At 38.9% G+C, this 21,365-nt stretch overlaps 1 protein-coding gene across 1 annotated transcript in view; it reads left to right on the plus strand.

Moving 5' to 3' along the window:
• The window catches only part of LOC128050960 (prolyl 4-hydroxylase subunit alpha-2-like), a 100,584-nt gene extending 96,231 nt beyond the window's left edge, over positions 1-4,353 (plus strand). Inside the window, 1 exon segment of the mRNA XM_052643480.1 lies at positions 4,235-4,353. Coding sequence (XP_052499440.1) covers positions 4,235-4,353 — 119 coding nt within the window.
• Positions 4,354-21,365: the final 17,012 nt, after the last annotated feature.

Here is a 21,365-nt window from a genome sequence, read left to right on the forward strand (position 1 = left end):
ATTCTAAAAGACTACAGCCTAATTTTCCTCTTTTAGTGCCCTTTGAGACCACTAAGATCTCTGCTGGTTTCCCTGTCTCTTAGCAGTTGCCTATTGCTTGAGTCCTCTTATCTGAGTCCTCAGTCTCTTATTGCACGCATGTTGCTGGTGCTGCTGCTGCTAAATTGCTTCAGTCGTGTCCGACTCTGTGCGACCCCATAGACGGAAGCCCACCAGGCTCCTCTGTCCCTGGGATTCTCCAGGCAAGTATACTGGAGTGGGTCACCATTGCCTTATCCTACTGCATGCCTAGATGCATGTAAATGGTCAGTAAATCGTCAAAGGATAAAAGAAATCAGTCTTTTGGCTCACCCACCTGAGATTCATCCTTCCCCAGCATCTGATGCTTAAGCCCTTTTTGCTTCAGCAGTCTGTTGATATCTTCAGATTTTTAAGAGATTTATCCAGTTTTCATGGTTATTTTTGATATGAAAGTTATTCTACCTTAAGCTATTCCATCATAGCTAGGAGTAGAAGTCTCTTGTTCATTTTACTTTTTGAAATTTATTTTCATGTAAAACAAAATACAGATACAGAAAACCTTGCCTTTGATATCTTCCTTTGTTATCTGGTATAACAAGATGTCCCACAATTATCTTAAACATTTCCTGCATTAAGCATGGAATCAGCTATTAAGGACTCTGTTATGTGTTGGTGCTGTCCTGTCAATCTGTGTGGTCCCGGAAACAAACAGAAGGTAACCTTAGAGATATGGCACTATTTTTAGTAATCTTTATTAACCTGCTTAGCTTAGTGTTAACATGTTCACTGTGGCATGAAAGAGTTGAGCTTTTCAGTATGGATTTGGTGGTGTGCTAGGAATATTACAGTCTGTTGTTTCAAACTCACAATTCTTTAGAACAGATATAGAAGCTGAAGGTCAAAATGTTATATAATGTATCTGAGGTCACAGAGGTTTCATTGCAGGTTAGTGAAAGGCTTGGGAATCAGACCCTGATCTGGAGCTTCCCAAAGCCTTTGCCCTAAAAAAAAGTAATTTATATTATTATTCTTTCAACAGTTAATAAAGATTTGATGTAGTAGCAAAGATAAATGCCACATTTACCTTTAAATAATTTGGGATAATGGAAGCAATTTGTAAATAGATGTGTCAAGTTTGAAGGTTTGATAACAGAGAACCTAGTGCTTGAATTTATAACAGAGAACCTATCAATTGAGTAGCACAGTAGAGTGAGGTCTCATTTAATCAGGGAATTGGTACCACATTAGATCTGGGTCTGACAAAAGACAGATGGGTTCTCTTTCTGACTTACTTCATTCTGTATGGCAGACTCTAGGTCCATTCACATCACTGCAAATGATCCAATCTAAATTATTTATGGCTGAGTAATATCCCATTGTATATATGTACCACATCTTTATCCATTCATCTGTCGGTGGATGGTTAGGTTCCTTGCATGTCCTGGCTGTTGTAAAGAGTGCTGCAGTGAATATTGGGTTACATGTGTCTTTTTGAATTATGGTTTTTTTCAGGGTGTGTGCCCAGCAATGGGATTGCTGGGTCATGTGGTAGTTCTATGTTTAGTCCATACTCTTCTCCATAGTGAACCATGAACTTCCAGACATTCAAGCTGAATTTAGAAAAGGCAGAGGAACCAGAGATCAAATTGCCAACATCTGCTGGATCATCGAAAAAGCAAGAAAGTTCCAGAAAAACATCTTCTTCTGCTTTATTGACTACGCCAGAGCCTTTGACTGTGTGGATCACAAGAAACTGTGCAAAATTCCTCAAAAGATGGGAATACCAGACCACCTGCCCTGCCTCCTGAGAAAACTGTAAGCAACAGTTAGAACTGGACATGGAACAACAGACTGGTTCCAAATCAGGAAAGGAGTACATCAAGGCTGTATATTGTCACCCTGCTTATTTAACTTATATGCAGAGTACATCAGGTGAAATGCTGGGCTGAATGAAGCATAAGCTGAAATCGAGGTTGTTGGGAGAAATATCAATAATCTCAGATATTCAGATGATACCACCCTTATGGCAGAAATCAAAGAAGAACTAAAGAGCCTCTTGGTGAAGGTGAAAGAGGAGAGAGAAAAAGTGTACTTAAAGCTGAACATTCAGAAAATGAAGATCATGGCATCTGGTCCCATCACTTCATGGCAAATAGATGGAGAAACAATGGAAACAGTGAAAAACTTTATTTTGGGGGGCTCCAGAATCACTGCAGATGATGACTGCAGCAATGAAATTAAAAGATGCTTGCTCCTTTGAAGAAAAGCTATGACCTACCTAGACAGCATATTAAAAAGCAGAGACATTACTTTGCCAACAAAAGTCTGTCTAGTCAAAGCCATGGTTTTTCCAGTAGTCATGTATGGATATGAGAGTTGGACTCTAAAGAAAGCTGAGCATCGAAGAATTGATGCTTTTGATCTGTGGTGTTGGAGAAGACTCTTGAGAGTCCCTTGGACTGCAAGGAGATCCAACCAGTCCATCCTAAGAGAAATCAGTCCTGAATGTTCATTGGAAGGACTGATGCTAAAAGCTGAAACTCCAATACTTCGGCCACTTGACGTGAAGAACTGACTCATTTGAAAAGACCCTGATGTGGGGAAGGATGGAAGGCGGAAGGAGAAGGGGAAGACAGAGGATGAAATGGTTGGATGGCATCACCAACTCTATGGACATGAGTTTGAGTAAGCTCCAGGAGTTGGTGATGGACAGGGAAGCCTGGCATGCTGCAGTCCATATGGTCGCAAAGAGTCAGACATGACTGAGCAACTGAACTGAACTGAACAATGAATCTGTAGATTGCTTTGGATTATATAATCATTTTCACAGTATTGATTCTTCCAGTCTAAGAACATGATATATCTCTCCATCTGTTTGATTTCATTCATCAATGAAAGAAATGATTAGAGTTTGGAAGTGAAAAGGCAGAAGAGGATGTCATTCATCTTCTGTTCGTCCACAGGGCCTCAAGAACTCCTGTCCTCACTCATGGAACCACCTAGTGGAAACTCCAAATCTAAACTAAACTAAACTCCGAATCTAAACTAAACTTAGAAACTAAGAGTTTCTAAATCTAAAGTCTAAATCATTTCATCAGTGATTTCTTTCATCATTCTTACAGTTTTCTGCATATAGGTCTTTTGTCTCCTTGGCTAGGTTTATCCCTATGTATTTTATTCTTTTTGTTGCAATGGTCAATGGTAAATGGGATTATTTCCTTAATTTCTCTTTCTGATATTTTGTTATTAGTATATAGAAATGCAAGAGATTTTGATGTGTTAATGTTGTATCCTATGATTTTAGTAGATTCATTGATTAGCTCTAGTAGTTTCCTGGTGGCATCTTTAGGATTTTCTCTGTGTAGTATTGTGTCATCTGCAAACACTGAGTTTTCTTTCTTTTCCAGCTTTGATTCTTGTCTTTTTCTTTCTTCTCTGATTGCCATGGCTAGGACTTCAGAACTATGTTGAGTAACAGTGGCAGGAGTGGACACCCTTGTCTTGTTCCTCATCTTAGAGGAAATGCTTTCAGTTTTTCACCATTAAGAATGTTTGCATGGGTTTGCCATGTATGGCCTTTATTATGTTGAGGTAGCATCCCTCTATGCCGACTTTCTGGAGAGTTTTCATCATAAATGGGTGTTTCTGAATCTGTGGAGACTATCATATGGTACTAAGGAAACACAGCCTTAAATGACACATTAGACCAGATAGGCTTAGTCGATATTCATAGGATATTCCATCTCAAAGCAGAATACACTTTATTCTCAAGTTCACATGAAACATTCTTCAGGATAGATCATATCTTGGGGCACAAATAAAGCCTCAGAAATTTAAGAAAATTAAAATCTTATCAAGCATCTTTTCCAACCACAGTGCTATGAGATTAGATATCATTTACAGGGGGAAAAAAATACTATAAAAAAACAAACACATGAAGGCCAAACAGTATGCTACTATATAACCAAGAGATCACTGAAGAAATCAAAGAGGCAATAAAAAGCACCTAGAAACAAATTAAAAACATGATGACCCAAAACCTAGGGATGCAAAGGCAGTTCTAAAAGGGAAGTAGATAACAACATATGGTCCTGCCTCAAAACTTGTCTTATTTGTATATGGTTCCTGCACCTACCACAGGACTTGGGTTAAAGGGGTTATTGATTTTGGCTGCTGAGTGAACAACCAGGACTATAACACTCTTTCTGTTCAGTTTCCAATAGGTGGTTCCGTGAGTGAGGACAGGAGTTCTTGCGGCCCTGTGGACCAACAGAAGTTGAATTATATCCTTTTCTGCCTTTTCACTTCCAAACTCTAAGCCCGCATCTTTAAATACAGTGTGATGGACACCTTTCTTTGTTCCAACCCCAGTCAGGGTGAGAACTTGGAGAAGTGAATTTGTGGAGCAGAGGGAAGGCAGGCTGGAGCAGGTCCTGAGTAAACTGGATTCATGCTGATCGAGGTCTGTGCTTCCTGTGTACCAGGGGCAGGGGTCGGCCTGCAATAGTGAAACTTTCTAGTGTCTAGTGATGTCTTTGTCATATATTTTCATGAATCCAAGTTCTGATACCTTGTTTACACATTGATTATATCGCATTTCTGTATTTTTTTGGCTGCACCTTTAACCAAAAAATAAAGTGTCTATAAAAAGCCTTGTTTTCGGTGTGTTTTTAAGCGTGGAAATACTTTACGAAGTTCAGCATTTCTTAAGCATCACCTTTGTAGAAGCCAATCTCAGAAGTTAGAGCAGTGAATGCCTTAGTGTTTAAGAGCCCTAGGCTCGGGTTCTTGACCTGGGTTCAGTGTTCTCTGTGTTTTCCAAGTGTGAGTTTTCCTGCTGCAAAGTGGAAGAGAGAGTTTGCTCTTGCTTCACAGAATATTGTGAGAATTGTGATGCTGTTATAATTTATAATATGTTTACTTTAAAATTGTGAAATATATATACATACATGCATGCATAAATCATATAGCTTAAAGAGTAATAAGGTGACCGCATATGTGACCACCACCCAAGTTAAGAAAAAGGACAATATAAGTCAGTGCCTTAAAAGTCTCTTGTGAGAGACTTCTATTTCTAGAAACATAAAGTAGAAATACTTTCCTCTGTTAGTAAGTACAGCTAAAACCCTGGATTTTATATTTAAGTACACCTAAAACATAACAATGCTTTGAATGGTGGAGAGAAGAAGGCAAACTAGCTGGGAAGGAACAAAACTGCAGTGAGTTTTGGGTTTTCTTTTTACCTCATTCATTTCAGAAGCTGGCAACCTGGAAATGTGAATAGACGCAAACAAAAATGGCCCAAAGAAAAGCCTGCTTCCACCAGCCTTAGGAATGGAAAAGAGGCAGTCCAGCAAAACAGAAAAATTTTCTACCCTAAGCACTAATCTAATTGATACATTAGTCTCTAGCTTTAGCTGCAGGCTGTAAGTAGCATCATTCAAATTTTAGTATGTTGTATTATTATTACGTAGTCCAAGATACTTTTATTTTCATGTGTTTTGTTCTTTAACCAATAGATTATTTATTTCTTAATTTCCAAATTTGTGGGATTCTAAAGTCTTGTTAATTTCTTTAAAAAAAATACTTTTTGTTGTAGTATAGTTGATTTACAATGTTGTATTAGTTTCTGTTATAAAAACATACACATGTTTTATTATACATACTTATTACACATATGTTTTATTATACCTGTGTTATACATATGCTTTATTATATATATATACACTTGTTTTTAGATTCTCTTCCCATTGTTATTGTTCAGTCGCTAAGTCATGTCTGACCTTTGGCGACCCCGTGGACTGCAGCATGCCAGGCTTCCCTGTCCTTCACTGTCTCCTGGAGTTTACTCAGATTCATGCCCATTGTGTCAATGATGCCATCCAGCCATCTCATCCTCTGTCACCCACTTCTCCTACCTTCAATCTTTCCCAGCATCAGGGTCTTTTCCAGTGAGTCAGCTCTTTGCATCAGGTATTCAAAGTATTGGAGATTCAGCTTTTAGCATCAGTCCTTCCACTGAGTATTCAGGGTTGATTTCCTTAAGGATTGACTGGTTTGATCTCCTTGCAGTCCAGGGGATTCCCAAGAGTCTTCTCCAGCACTACAATTCGAAAGAATCAATTCTTCAGCACTCTGCCTTCTTTATGGTCCAACTCTCATATCTGCACATGACTACTGGACCTTTGTTGGCAAAGTGATGTCTCTGCCCTTTAATAATACATTGTCTATGTTTGTCATAGTTCTTCTCCCAAGGAGCAAGCATCTTTTAATTTCATGGCTGCACTCACCATCCACAGTGATTTTGGAATCCAAGAAAGTAAAATGTGTCACTGTTTTCACTTCTCCCCCGTCTATTTGCCATGAAGCGATGGGACTGGATGCCATGTTCTTTGTGTGTGTGTGTGTGTGTGTTTTAATCTTTGATTTTTGAACGTTGAGCTTTCAGCCAGCATTTTCACTCCCTTCTTTCAACTGCATCAAGAGGTTCTTTAGTTCTTCTTCGATTTCTGCCATTAGAGTGGTATCATCTGCATATCTGAGGTTATTGATATTTCTCTTGGAAATTTTGATTCCAGCTTGTGAGTCATCCAGGCTGGCATTTCACATGATACACTCTGCATAGAAGTTAAATAAGTCAGGTGACAATATACAGCCTTGATGTGCTCCTTCCCCAATTTTGAACGAGTCTATTGTTCCACATACGGTCTAACTGTTGCTTCTTGACTTTCATACAGGTTTCTCAGGAGACCTGAGACCTTACTGGTGGCCTGGTTGTCCCATCTCTTTAAGAATTTTCTGTAGTTTGTTATCCACAGTCAAAATCTTTAGCATAGTCAATGAACCAGAAATAGATGTTTTTCTGGAATTCCCTTGCTTTCTGCATGATCGACAGATATTGGTGCTCTCTGGTTTCTCTGCCTTTTCTAAATCCATTTTGTACATATGGAAGTTCTTGGTTCACATACTGCTGAAGCCTAGCTTGAAGAGTTTGGGGCATTACCTTGTTAGCATGTGAAATGAGAGCAATTGTACAATAGTTTGAACATTCTTTGACTTTGTTCTTCTCATTACAGAGTATTAAGCAGAGTTCTCTGAGCTATATTGTAGGTTATAATTAGTTATCTATTTTATACATAGTAGATTGTATTTCAGTCCCAATCTTCCAATTTATCCCTCCTCTCCTTCTCCCTTTGGTAACTGTAAGTTCACTTTGATAACTTACAGTGAATGACTTCGGATTCGTGATCTCCAAAGAGGAATTACCTTCAGGACCAGAGACCAGGCTTGACCACTCAGGGCTCTTGTGTGGCAGAAGTTTTATTACAGTGAAAAGGGACAGAGGAAGCTTCTGACATAGACATCAGAAGAGGGCATAGAGTGCCCCACTTGCTAGTCTTAGCAAAGGAGCTATACACTTTTTTAATTGGTTGAAGGCGAGAGAAGAAGGGGACAACAGAGGATAAGATGGTTGGATGGCATCACTGACTCAATGGACATGAGTTTGAGTAAGCTCTGGGAGTTGGTGATGGACAGGGAAGCCTGGCGTGTTGCAGTCCATGGGGTTGCAAAGACATGACTCTGCAACTGAACTAAACTGACTCCCAGAATTTACATGTTAAGATAACAGGATTAGAACTTAACAGAAAGATCTTACCAGACCCACTCCCATAATAAACATTCTAAGATGTCAGAAGGTTTTCAGGAAGGAGAAACTGTCCTCAAGCAGGATACATTGTTGTTATATAATCCTTAGTAAAGAGTTTAAACTGAATTGTTTTGTGGTGTAATTGTCAGTTCTGGGCTTAAAGGAAAAAAAAAATGTTTTATGTGACTAAGAGTAAGGAATGCAGAGGAAAAGGAAAAAGACTCTTGTCCTTTCCTTCTCCTTAAAAATTCCAGACCCCTACCTCTCCTCCTTGGAAAACCCAGACTTCTTATCAACCTGCTTAGGAATTGACTCAGTTTTCTATATCTGTGACTCTATTTCTGTTTTATAAGTAGGTTCATTTGTACCATATCTTTAGATTCCACATATAAGGGACATCATATGATATTTGTCTTCTCTGTTTGATTTCTTTCACTTAGTATAGCAGTCTCTTGGTTCATCCATATTGCTGCAAATGGCATTGTTTCACACTTTTTTATGGGTGGATAGTATTGCATTACACACACACACACACACACACACACACACACACACACACACACCACATCTTCTTTATCCATTCCTCTTACAGCAGAAATCTGGATTGCTTCATGCCCTAGGCTGCTGTAAATATTGCTGCAGTGAAATTGGAGGTCCATGTATCTTTGAAAATTATGGTTTTCTCCAGATATATGCCCAGGAGTGGGATTGCTGGATCATATGGTAGCTCTATTTTCAGTTGTTTAAGGAACCTCCATACTGTTCTCCATAGCAGTTATACCAATTCATGTTTCCTCCAACAACATTGGAGGGTTTCCTTTTTTCACACTGTCCTCAACATGTATTGTTTGTAGACTTTTAGATGATGGCCATTCTGACCAACATGAAGTGACACCTCTGTAGTTTTCACTTGTGTTTCTCCAATAATTAGTGATGTTGAGCACCTTTTCAAGTGATTCTTTACCATCTGTATGTATTCTTTAGGGAAATGTCTCTAAGTCTTTTGCTCATTTTTTGATGGCTTATTTTATTTTTTTGCTATTCAGCTACATGAGCTGTTTGTATATTTTGGAGATTAATTTATTGTCAATTGCTTTGTTTGCAAATATTTTCTCCCATTCTGTGGGTTGTCTTTTCATTCTGTTTATGGTTTCCTTTGCTGTGTAAAGGCTTTTGATTTCAATTAAGTCCTACTTGTTTATTTTTGTTTTTATTTTCATTACTCTAGTGGATCAAAAAGATCTTGCTGTGATTTATGTCAAAGAGTGTCCTGTCTATATTTACCTCTTGAGTTTTGTAGCATCTTGTCTTAAATTTAGGTCTTTGATCCATTTTGATTTTATGTTTGTATACAGTGTTAGAAAATGTTCTAACTTCATTCTTTTACATGTAGCTGTCCAGTTTTCCCAGCATCACTTGTTGAAGAGATTGTCTTTTCTCCGTTGTATAGCCTTGCCTCCTTTGTCATACATTAATTGACCATAAGTGTGAGGGTTTATCTCTGGATTTTCTATGTTGTTCCATTGATCAATATTTCTGTTTTCATGCCAGTACCATACTGTTTTGATTACTGCTTAGGCTCTAGGTTGCTCTGCCGGGAACTGTCTGAGGCCAGCCCTGGGTTGTATGCACTTCCCAGGTCCAAGCCACTCAGGTTCAGGTACTCAGGTACTCCACAAAGACGCAGATTGGTTGGGCCTGCGTTTTGTGCCCTTCCCAGGACCGAGTAGCTCAGGTGACCAAGTGCTTGGCGAGCGTGGTCGCTGTGACTTATCGCCTCCTCCGTCCATGCCGCTTGGTTTTCTGTGTCTCTTCTGAGGAGGTGATCTCTGGCTGTGACCCTCCCGGCAGATGTCGACCATCCAGAATCCAAAGAAGTCTTCGTTAGCAATGAAGCCTGCTTGCTGTTTGGCAGATGATGCCTCTCTGGGGCTGCGATTGCCCCCTTCCGTCTCTGGCTGTCCTCACCTGCCTGTCTCCAGCGGGAGATGGGCTAGTCCACAGTTGGCTAGCTCTGTTCAGACCTTTGTTCTGTGAGCAGGCCTGGCGGTGTCTTCAGTTCAGTTCAGTCGCTCAGGTGTGTCTGACTCTTTGCGACCCCATGAATCACAGCATGCCAGGCCTCCCTGTCCATCACCAACACCCGGAGTTCACTCAGCCTCATGTCCATCGAGTCAGTGATGCCATCCAGCCATCTTATCCTCGGTCATCCCCTTCTCCTCCTGCCCCCAATCCCTCCCAGCATCAGAGTCTTTTCCAATGAGTCAACTCTTCGCATGAGATGGCCAAAGTACTGGAGTTTCAGCTTTAGCATCATTCCCTCAAAAGAAATCCCAGGGCTGATATTCAGAATGGACTGGTTGGATCTCTTTGCAGTCCAAGGGACTCTCAAGAGTCTTCTCCAACACCACAGTTCAAAAGCATCAATTCTTTGGTGCTCAGCTTTCTTCACAGTCCAACTCTCACATCCATACATGACCACAGGAAAAACCATAGCCTTGACTAAATGGACCTTTGTTGGCAAAGTAACGTCTCTGCTTTTGAATATGCTATCTAGGTTGGTCATAACTTTCCTTTCAAGGAGTAAGTGTTTTTTAATTTCATGGCTGCAGTCACCATCTGCAGTGATTTTGGAGCCCCCCAAAATAAAGTCTGACACTGTTTCCACTGTTTCCCCATCTATTTCCCATGAAGTGATGGGACCAGATGCCATGATATTCGTTTTGTGAATGTTGAGTTTCAAGCCAACTTTTTCACTCTCCTCTTTCACTTCCATCAAGAGGCTTTTTAGTTCCTCTTCACTCTCTGCCATAAGGGTGGTGTTGTCTGCATGGATAGCTATCCCACAGTCTGGTTTGCTATCTCAAGTTAGTTCCTTCAGGTTGCCCTCAGGGCATTCAGGCCAGGTCCTTACTCTAAGCAATGCAGCCCGCGCCTCCCTGCCCAGCCCCAGCTTGCTAGTGGCGGATGCGGAGTCTGCGCTGCTTCTCTGCTGGGAGTTACCCTGGGCATGTAATCTGTGGGTTTTCATTATTTATTTGTTTTTTCTCCCGGTTATGTTGCCTATGAGGTTCCAAGGCTTGCCACAGACTCGCCAGTGAGAGTGTTTCCTGGTGTTTGGAAACTTCTCTTTTTTAAGACTTCCTTCCCGGGACAGATCTCCATCTCTACCTTTTTTGTCTCTTTTTATCTTTTTTATTTTTTCCTACCTCCTTTTGAAGACAATGGGCTGCTTTTCTGGGTGCCTGATGTCCTCTGCTAGCATTCAGAAGTTGTTTTGTGAAATTTACTCAGCGTTCAAATGTTCTTTTGATGAATTTGTGGGGGAGAAAGTGGTCTCCCGTCCTATTCCTCCGCCATCTCAGGACCGCCTCCCCTGGCAGTGTTCTAGTTTTGTTGTATAGTCTAAAGCCAGGGAGCCTGATTTTTTTGGTTCCATTTTTCTTTCTCAGAATTGCTTTGGCTATTCAAGGTTATCCATTCATGAGTTGATGGACACTTGGGTTGTTCCTCACTTTTTTTATTATTGTTAATAGTGATGTTATGAATATTTGTGTGCAGAGTTTTGTTTAATCATGTGTTTTCAATTCTTTGATTATATAGCCAGGCGTGGAATTGCTGAGTCATATGGTAACTCTGTGTTTAACTCTTTTGGGAACACCAAACTATTTTTTATAATAGCTGGATCAATTTACCTTCCAGTTTCTCTACATTCTTGCAGACACTTGTTATTTTCCTGTTTACAAAGTATACAGCCTTCCTAGTGGTTGTGAAGTGGTATCTCATTGTGGTTTTGATTTTATTTCAGTAAGGGATAATGGTGTTGAACATCTTCTCATGTGTTTATTAGCAATTTGTATATTGCTTGGAGATGTCTATTCAAATCATTTCCCCATTGTTTAGTTGGGTTGTTTGTCTTTTTATTGTTTAGTTGTAAGACTTCTATATAGATTCTGTATACTAGACCCAATCAGATAATATGATTTGCTTTCTCCCATTCTGTGAGTTATCTTTTCTTTCTTGATGGTGTCCTTTGAAGCCAAATGCTTTTAAAGTTTGATGAAGTCCATTTTATCTGATTTTTTTCTTTGGTTACTTGTGCTTTAGGTGTCATAACTACCCAGAGTCATGAAGACTTACTTCAATGTTTTCTTCTTCGAGTTTTATAGTTTTAGTTCTTATGTTTAGGCTTTTGATTCATCTTGAGTTAATTTTGTATGTAAGGTAAGGGTTCTTTCTTTTGCATGTGGATATCTAATTATCCCAGTACTATTTGTTGTTTCTGCATTTAATTGCCTTCACACTGTTGTCAAAAATCAATTCACCACAGATTTATAGATTCATTTCTGGACCCTCAGTTGTATTCCATTGATACGGAATAATTATCCCTATTAGGCCAGTTTTACACTGCTTTAATGATAAGTAGCCATGTAATAAGTTTTGAAGTCAGTAAATGTGAGTTCTTCAACTAATTTTGAATATTGGTTTGGCTGTTACCTTGAAATTCTATATGAATTTTAGGATCAGATGTTCAGTTTATACAAAAAAGGCCATTGGGATTTTGATTGAGGCTGAACTGAATCTGTGGATTACTTTGGAAAGTACTGCCTTCCTAATAATATTGTGTTCCAGTCCATGAACAGAGTATGTCTTTCAGCTTATTTAAGTCTTCTTTAATTTCTTGCAGCAATGCTTTGTAGTTTTCAGTGTATAAATCATGCACTACTGTGATTAAATTTATTCCTTAGTATTTTATTCTTTTTTATTCTATTTTTAAATGGCATTGTTTCCTTAATTTTGTTTCAGATTTTCATTGCTAATGTATAGAAATACAACTAATTGTTGTGTGTGCTTGGATTTTGAGTGGGGTTGCATTGAATCTTTAGGTCAATTAAGGGAGAATTAACATCCATTCAGTTCAATCACTCAGTTGTGTCCAGCTCTTTGTGACCCCATGGATTGCAGCACGCCAGACTTCCCTGTCCATCACCAACTTCCGGAGCTTGCTCAAATTCATATCTGTTGAGTCAGTGATGCCATTCAACCATCTCATCCTCTGTCATCCCCTTCTCTTCCTGCCTTCAGTCTTTCCCAGCATTAGGATCTTTTGCAATGAGTCAGTTCTTTGCATCATGTGGCCAAAGTATTGGAGTTTCAGCCTTAGCATCAGTCCTTCCAGTGAACATTTAGGACTGATTTCCTTTAGGATTGACTGGTTTGATATCCTTGCAGTCCAAGGAACCCTCAAGAGTCTTCTCCAATACCACAGTTCAAAAGCATCAATTCTTTGGCACTCAGCTTTCTTTATAGTCCAACTCTCACATCCATACCTAAATACTGCAAAAACCATAGCTTTGACTAGATGGACTTATGTTGGCAAAAGTCTGCTTTTTAATATGCTATCTAGATTGGTCATAGTTTTTCTTCAAAGGAGCAAGCGTCTTTTAATTTCATTGCTACAGTCTCCATCTGTAGTGATTTTGGAGCCCCCAGAATTAAAGTCTCACTGGTTCCATTGTTTCCCCATCTATTTGCCACGAAGTGATGGGACCGGATGCCATGATCTTCGTTTTTTGAATATTGCGTCTTAAGCCAGCTTTTTCACTCTTTCACTTTCATCCAGAGGCTCAGTAGGCTCTTTAGTTCTTCGCTTTCTGCCATAAGGGTGGTGTCATCTGTGTATCTGAGGTTATTGATATTTCTCCTGGCAGTCTTGATTCCAGCTGTGCTTCATCCGGCCTGGCATTTCGCATGATGTATTCTGCATATAAGTTAAATAAGCAGGGTGACAATAAACAGCCTTGATGTACTCCTTTCCCGATTTGGAACCAGTCTATTTTTCCGTGTCTGGTTCTAACTGTTGCTTCTTGACTTGCATACAGATTTCTCAGGAGGCAGGTAAGGTGATCTGGTATTCCCATCTTGTTAAGAATTTTGCACCGTTTGTTGTGATCCACACAGTCAAAGGCTTTGGTGTAGTCAAACAATATTGAGCCTTATAATCTATGAACATGGTCCATGAACACAGGTCTATAACACATTATATAGATGATCTTTGATATTTTGTTATCAGGTTTTTCGACTGTTGTAGTTTTGAGAATATAAAACCTTTACATATTTTGTTACATTTATGTCTAAATAATCTTTTGTGCTGTTATAAATGGTACCCTTATTTGAATTTTAATTTCCAGTTGTTCCTTGATAATATATAGAAATACAGTTAATTTTTAATTTTGACTTTTTATCCTATGACCTTGGTTAGCTATTAGTTGATTCTAGTAGCTATGTTAAAATTTCCTCAGAATTTTTTATGTAGACAAGCATGTCTACAAATAGAGACAGTTTTATTTTTTCATTTCCAATCTGTAAATCTTTTAATTAGCTTTCTTATCTTATTGTACTTGCTATGACCTAGACTAGGATAGTGAATAGGAATGATGAAAGAAAATCTATGTCTTACTTTCAGTCTTAGGGAGAAGCATTCAGTTTTTAATCATTAAATATGTAAAAGTTTTTTCAAATGATTTTTGTCAGATTATGAATAGTTCTTTCTCTTCCTAGTTTGCTGACAGTATTATGAATGGAGATTGAATTTGTTAAATGCTTTATCTTTAACTACTGATGTAATCAGTCATATGACATTTTTCTTCTGTAGTCTGTTGATATCATTCATCGGTTCAGTTCGGTTCAGTCGCTAAGTCGTGTCCGACTCTGCGACCCCATGAATTGCAGCACGCCAGGCCTCCCTGTCCATCACCAACTCCTGGAGTTTACTCAAACTCATGTGCATCGAGTTGGTGATGCCATCCAGCCATCTCATCCTCTGTCGTCCCCTTCTCCTCCTGCCCCCAATCCCTCCCAGCATCAGGGTCTTTTCCAATGAGTCAACTCTTTGCATAAGGTGGCCAAAGTATTGGAGTTTCAGCTTTAGCATCAGTCCTTCCAATGATGTCATAAATTACATTAAATGAGTTTTAGATGTTGAACTCACTTTACATTCCTGGGATAAACCCTGCTTAGTCATGATGTTGTCCATTTGATATATCGATATATTGCTGATATTTTGCTGTAAATTTTCGTGTTTTAAGTTCATGGGGAATGTTGGTCCGTAGTTTTATTTTTCTATAATGTTTTCCTCTGGTTTTGTTATCAGCGTAATTCTGACCTCATAAAATAAATTGCAAAATGTTCCCTCCTATTCTTTTTTCCAGAAGAGTTTGTGTAGAATTGATAGTATTTCTTCCTTAAATGTTTGGTAGAATCCACCAATAATGTCATTTGTGCCCAGGATTTTCTATGTTGGAGTATAGTTTAATAAGTATAGGATTATTCAGGATGTTACTTTCTTCTTGCATGAGCTTTTGGTAGTTTGTGTCCTTCAAGAAATTTTTCCACTTCATCCAAGTTGAATTTATTGATACCAGAGTGGTCTGTGGGGCTTCCCAGGTGGCACTCGTGTGGGGTTGGACCGAATTCCCATCCCCACACAAGTTAGCCAGGGATCTCTGATTCCCACTTTGGACTGAGACACAGGTAACATCCAAAAAGAAGGAAACAACTGCTGGTCAATCCTGATTTCTTTATTAGCAAACAGCAGTTTTCCAAAAAGACTGTTTATAGCTGGCATCTCTAAGGCTGCTTTTTCAAATATCATTCCACATCAAACATCAGTATTTGTAATGTTCTAGAAAGAGACTTCCAAATGCCCAAACTACTTTTTCATCCTTCTTAAAATTCACATGTCCGACACTACAACACTGAAAGCTTTCAAATACCTACATGTAAAGAATCCACCTGCCAATGCAGGAGACATAAGAGACGCAGATTTTATTCCTGGGTAGGGAAAATCCGCGGGAGGAAGGCATGGCAACCCAGTCCAATATTCTTGCCTGGAGAATCCCATGGACAGAGGAGCCTGATGGATTGCAGTTCATAGGGTCGCAAAGAGTCAGACATGACTGAAACAACTTAGCATGCTTGCATGCACACAGAATGGTCTATAATGACCTCCCTTCTTTCTTCCTTGATATAGGTAGTTTGTGTCTTCCTGTTTTCAATATCAGTCTAAGTTTGTGTTTTATTGATCTTTTTAAGAATTAACTTTTATTTTCATGGGTTTTCTCTATTGTTTCTATTTCTAGTTTCATTGATTTCTGCCCTTACCAAGTATTTTCCTTCCCTTTGCTTGCTTTGCATTTAGTGTACCCTTTTTCCACACTCTTACAGAGGTTAGATTGGGAAACTTCTCTTCTATTCTAATGTAAGCATTTAATGACAAACATTCCCTTGTAAGCACTGCTTTGGCTGTATCATGCAAAAAACTTAATAAGACTCTTTTTAAAAGATTTTTTTATATGAACCATTTAAAAAAATAGTTATTGAAGTAAATGAAACAGAGAGGAAAAAGAAAAAAATAATTTAAAGAAATGAGGACAACCTCAGAAACCTCTGAGACAATGTTAAATGGGTGTCTCAGAAGAAGAAGACAGAAAGGGCATTAGAAAATACTTGAACAGATAATAGTTGAAAACTTCCCTAATACGGGGAAGGAAATAGCCACCCAAGCCCAAGAAACCCAGAGAGTGCCCAACAGGATAAACCCAAGATGAAATACCCCAAGACACGTATTGATCAAACTAACAAAAATTAAGCACAAAGAGCAAATATTAAAAGCAGCAGGGGAAAAGCTACAAATAACACACAAGGGGATCCCCATAAGGATAACAGCTGATCTTTCAATAGAAACTCTTCAGGCCAGGAGGGAATAACAGGACATACTTAAAGTGATGAAAGAGAAAAACCTATAATCAAGATTACTCTACCCAGCAAGGATCACATTCAGATATGAAGGAGAAATTAAAAGCTTTTCAGACAAGCAAAAATGTAGAGAATTCAGCATCACCAAACCAGCTCTTCAACAGATGTTAAAAGATCTTCTCTGACAGGAAACACAGAAAAGATTTATAAAAATGAACCCAAAACAATGAAGTAAATGGTAACAGGATCATTCAATTCAGTTCAGTCGCTCAGTCATGTCCAACTCTTTGCGACCCCATGAATCACAGCACGCCAGGCCTCCCTGTCCATCACCAACTCCTGGAGTTCACCCAAACTCATGTCCATCGAGTCGGTGATGCCATCCAGCCATCTCATCCTCTGTCGTCCCCTTCTCCTCCTGCCCCCAATCCCTCCCAGCATCAGGGTCTTTTCCAATGAGTCAGCTCTTCGCATGAAGTGGCCAAAGTATTGGAGCCTTAGCATCAGTCCTTCCAGTGAACACCCAGGACTGGTCTCCTTTAGGGTAGACTGGTTGGATCTCTTTGCAGTCCAAGGGACTCTCAAGAGTCTTCTCCAACATCACAGTTCAAAAGCATCAATTCTTTGGTGCTCAGCTTTCTTCACAGTCCAACTCTCACGTCCATACATGACCACTGGAAAAACCATAGCCTTGACTAAATGGACCTTTGTTAGCAAAGTAATATCTCTGCTTTTTAATATGCTATCTAGGTTGATCATAACTTTCCTTCCAAGGAGTAAGCAAACTTTTTCACTCTCCTCTTTCACTTTCATCAAGAGGCTTTTTAGTTCCTCTTCACTTTCTGCCATAAAGGTGGTGTCATCTGCATATCTGAGGTTATTGATATTTCTCCCGGCAGTCTTGATCCCACCTTGTGCTTCTTCCAGCCCAGCGTTTCTCATGATGTACTCTGCATAGAAGTTAAATAAGCAGGGTGACAATGTACAGCCTTGACGTACACCTTTTCCTATTTGGAACCAGTCTGTTGTTCCATGTCCAGTTCCAACTGTTGCCTTCTGACCTGCATATAGGTTTCTCAAGAGGCAGGTCAGGTGGTCTGGTATTCCCATCTCTTTCAGAATTTTCCACAGTTTATTGCAATCCACACAGTCAAAGGCTTTGGCATAGTCAATAAAGCAGAAATAGATGTTTTTCTGGCACTCTCTTGCTTTTTTGATCATCCAACAGATGTTGGCAATTTGATCTCTGGTTCCTCTGCTTTTTCTAAAACCAGCTTCAACATCTGGAAGTTCACAGTTCATGTATTGCTGAGGCCTGGCTTGGAGAATTTTGAGCATTACTTTACTAGCGTGTGAGATGAGTGCAGTTGTGTGATAGTTATGGACCTAACAGAAGCAGAAGATATTAAGAAGTGTGGCAAGAATACACAGAAGAACTGTACAAAAAAGATCTTCACGACCCAGATAATCACGATGGTGTGATCACTCACCTAGAGCCAGACATCCTGGAATGTGAAGTCAAGTTCAGAAAGTTAGTGGAGGTGATGGAATTCCAGGTGAGCTATTTCAAATCCTGAAAGATGATGCTGTGAAAGTGCTGCACTCAATATGCCAGCAAATTTGGAAACCAAATAGACTTTGAAATAAAGGCCGTAATAAGAGACAAAGAAGGATGGTACATAATAATCAAAGGATCAATTCAAGAAGAAGAGATAGCAACTATAAATATATATGCATCCAACACAGGAGCACTTCAATGAGTAAGGCAAATGCTAACAAGTATGAAAGGGGAAATTAACAGAGCACAATGATAGTGGGGGACTTTAATACCCGACTCACACCTATGAATAGATCACCCAAGCAGAAAATTAGCAAGGAAACAGATGCTTTAAATGATACAATGGACCAGTTAGACCTGATTGATATCTACAGGGTATTTCACCCCAAAACAATGGATTTCACCTTTTTCTCAAGTACACACAGATTATTCTCCAGGATAGATCACATCTTAGGCCGTCAGTCTAGCCTTGGAAAATTAAAAAAAAAATTGAAATCAGTTCAAGTATCTTTTCTGATCACAATGTGGTAAGACTAGATATCAAATAATGGGGGAAAACCTATTAAAAACACAAACATATGGAGGCTAAACAACACACTTCTGAATAACCAACAGATCACAGAAGAAATCAAAAAGGAAGTCAAAATAGGCATAGAAACAAATGAAAATGAAAACATGACAACCCAAAACCTATGGGATTCAATAAAAGCAGTGCTAACAGGGAGGTTCATAGCAGTACAAGCCTACCTCAAGAAACAAGAGAAACGTGAAATGAACAACCTAACTTTACACCTAAAGCAACTAGAAAAAGAAGAATAGAACAACTCCAAAGTTAGTAAAAGGAAAGAAGTCAGAAAAATCACAGAAATAAATGTAAAAGAAATGAAGGAGACTATAGCAAAGATCAACAAAACTAAAAGCTGGTTCTTTGAGAAGATAAATTAGACAAACTGTTAGCCAGACTCATCAAGAAAAGAGGGAGAAGAATCAAGTCAATAAAATTAGAAATGAAAATGGAGAAATCACAATAGACAACACAGAAATATAAAAGATTGTAAGAGACCACTATGAGCAACTATATGCCAATAAAATGGACAACTTGGAAGAAATGGAAAATTTCTAAAAAAGTATAGCCTTCCAAAACTGAACCAGGAAGAAACAGAAAAACTGAACAGACCAATCATAAGCACAGAAATAAAAATTGTAATAAAAATTCCAACAAGCAGAAGCCCAGGACCAGATGGCTTCACAGGTGAATTCTATCAAAAATTTAGAGATGAGCTAACACCTATCCTACTCAAACCCTTCCAGGAAATTGCAGAGGAAGGTAAACTCCCAAACTCATTCTATGAGGCCACCATCACCCTAATACCAAAACCAGACAAAGATGCCACAAAAAAAGAAAACTGCAGGCCAATATCACTGATGAACATAGATGCAAATATCCTCAACTAATTTCTAGCAAACAGAATCCAACAACATATTAAAAAGGTCATACATCATGACCAAGTGGGCTTTATTGCAGAGATGCAAAGATTCTTCAATATTCCCAAATCAATCAGTGTGATACACCATATTAACAAATTGAAAGATTAAAAACCATATGATTATCTCAGTAGATGCATAGAAAGGCTTTCACAAAATTCAACACCCATTTATGATGAAAACTCTCCAGAAAGCAGGCATAGAAGGAACATACCTCAATATAATAGAAGCCATATACAGCAAACCCACAGTACACATTATCCTCAATGGTGAAAAACTGAAAGCATTTCCTCTAAAATCAGGAACAAGACAAGGGTGCTCACTCTGACCGGTACTATTCAATGTAGTTTTGGAAGTCCTAGTCACAGCAATCAGAGAAAAAAAAGAAAATGAATGGATTGGAAAAGAAGACGTAAAACTGTCACTATTTGCAGATGACACTATCCTCTACATAGAAAACCCTAAAGGTACTGCCAGAAAATTACTAATCAAGGAATATAGTAAAGTTTCAGGATATAAAATTAATACACAGAAATCCCTTGTGTTCCTATACAATAACAATGAAAACAACAAGGTCTGCTGTCAAGAGAATCTACTTCACGAGAGCTGGGGTTTTATCAGAATCTAACTAACCTGAGGTGAGGGAAATAGCCAACTCTAGTTCTTTCTAACCTTCCATGTAGGGGAGAGGAAATACCAACTTCAGTCCCCTCTATCCATCCTCTCCCACCTAAGGGGGTGGGGGAACTAAGAAACACTGGTGAAGCTGACAGTCCACAGGCATAGGATTACCAAAAGACTGAGACCTAATCATGGAATTATAAAACGCTTCCACTCTCTCCACTGTATTGCTAAAGGTCTTCTCACATGGTAAAGTATATTCTCTTGACAGCAGGCCTTGTTAAGACCAGAATGCTCTAGTGTAATTCAAAACAATTCCCTTTTCTCTACTCCTACCCGAAGCATGAGGGGATTTTTCTGTGTTCTTTCCTGTGAGAACCGGGCAGGGATGCCAGAGATAAAACTCATGAAAGTATGAGAGCTCTCTCATGACTAGGATCCCCCTGGAATTTTTTTATCTCTCAATCTTGTCCATACTGAGCCTCTAGGATCTTAGTAATCACAGTTAAGATCTTTCTGTCCCAGTACTTATTCTCATGGAGGTGGATTTCTGCTCTACCTGTCTGGTGTTTCAATTTATGATACAGAGGTTTGCCCTGTGACCTCATTTCTCTGTCCTTCATGTCCTTTCAACAGAAGATTATAAAGTATACTAGGAGGAGGAGGAAAAAAGTTTTCAGAGGCAGAGCAAACATCAGAGCCAGACCGAGACATGGTAGAGATGTTAGACTTAACAGACTGTAAATTTAAAACAACTGTGATTAATATGTAAAGGGTTCCAGAGGAAGAAATGGAAAACACGTAAACCAGATGGGTAGTAAAAGCAGAGATGTGGAGACTCTAAGAAAAGAATCAAAAGAAAATGCTAAAAGTTAAAAAACTCTGTAACAAAAATCAAGCATGCCTTAGATAGGCTTATCAGGATACTGGACACAGACAAGGAAAGAAACAGTGAGCTTGCAGGTGTGTTAATAGAAACTTCCCAAAATGAAAAGCAAAGAGGAAAAAGGTCTTTAAAAATAGTAGAATATCCAGGAACTGTGGAACAACTACAAAAGATCTAAATAACACATTATCAGAGTTCCAAAAGAAGAAAGAGAGAAAGGAACAAAAGAAATATATGAAGCATTAATGACTAAGAACTTCCTCAAGTTAGTTTCAGATACCAAACTATAGATACAGGAAATTCAGAGAATGATGAGCCTGGTAAATACTGAAAAACCTACACTTAGGTATATCATATTCAAACTTTAGAAAATCAAAGATAAAAAAAAT

This window comes from Budorcas taxicolor, chromosome 7 (assembly GCF_023091745.1).
Source record: "Budorcas taxicolor isolate Tak-1 chromosome 7, Takin1.1, whole genome shotgun sequence".
Classification (NCBI taxonomy): domain Eukaryota; kingdom Metazoa; phylum Chordata; class Mammalia; order Artiodactyla; family Bovidae; genus Budorcas; species Budorcas taxicolor.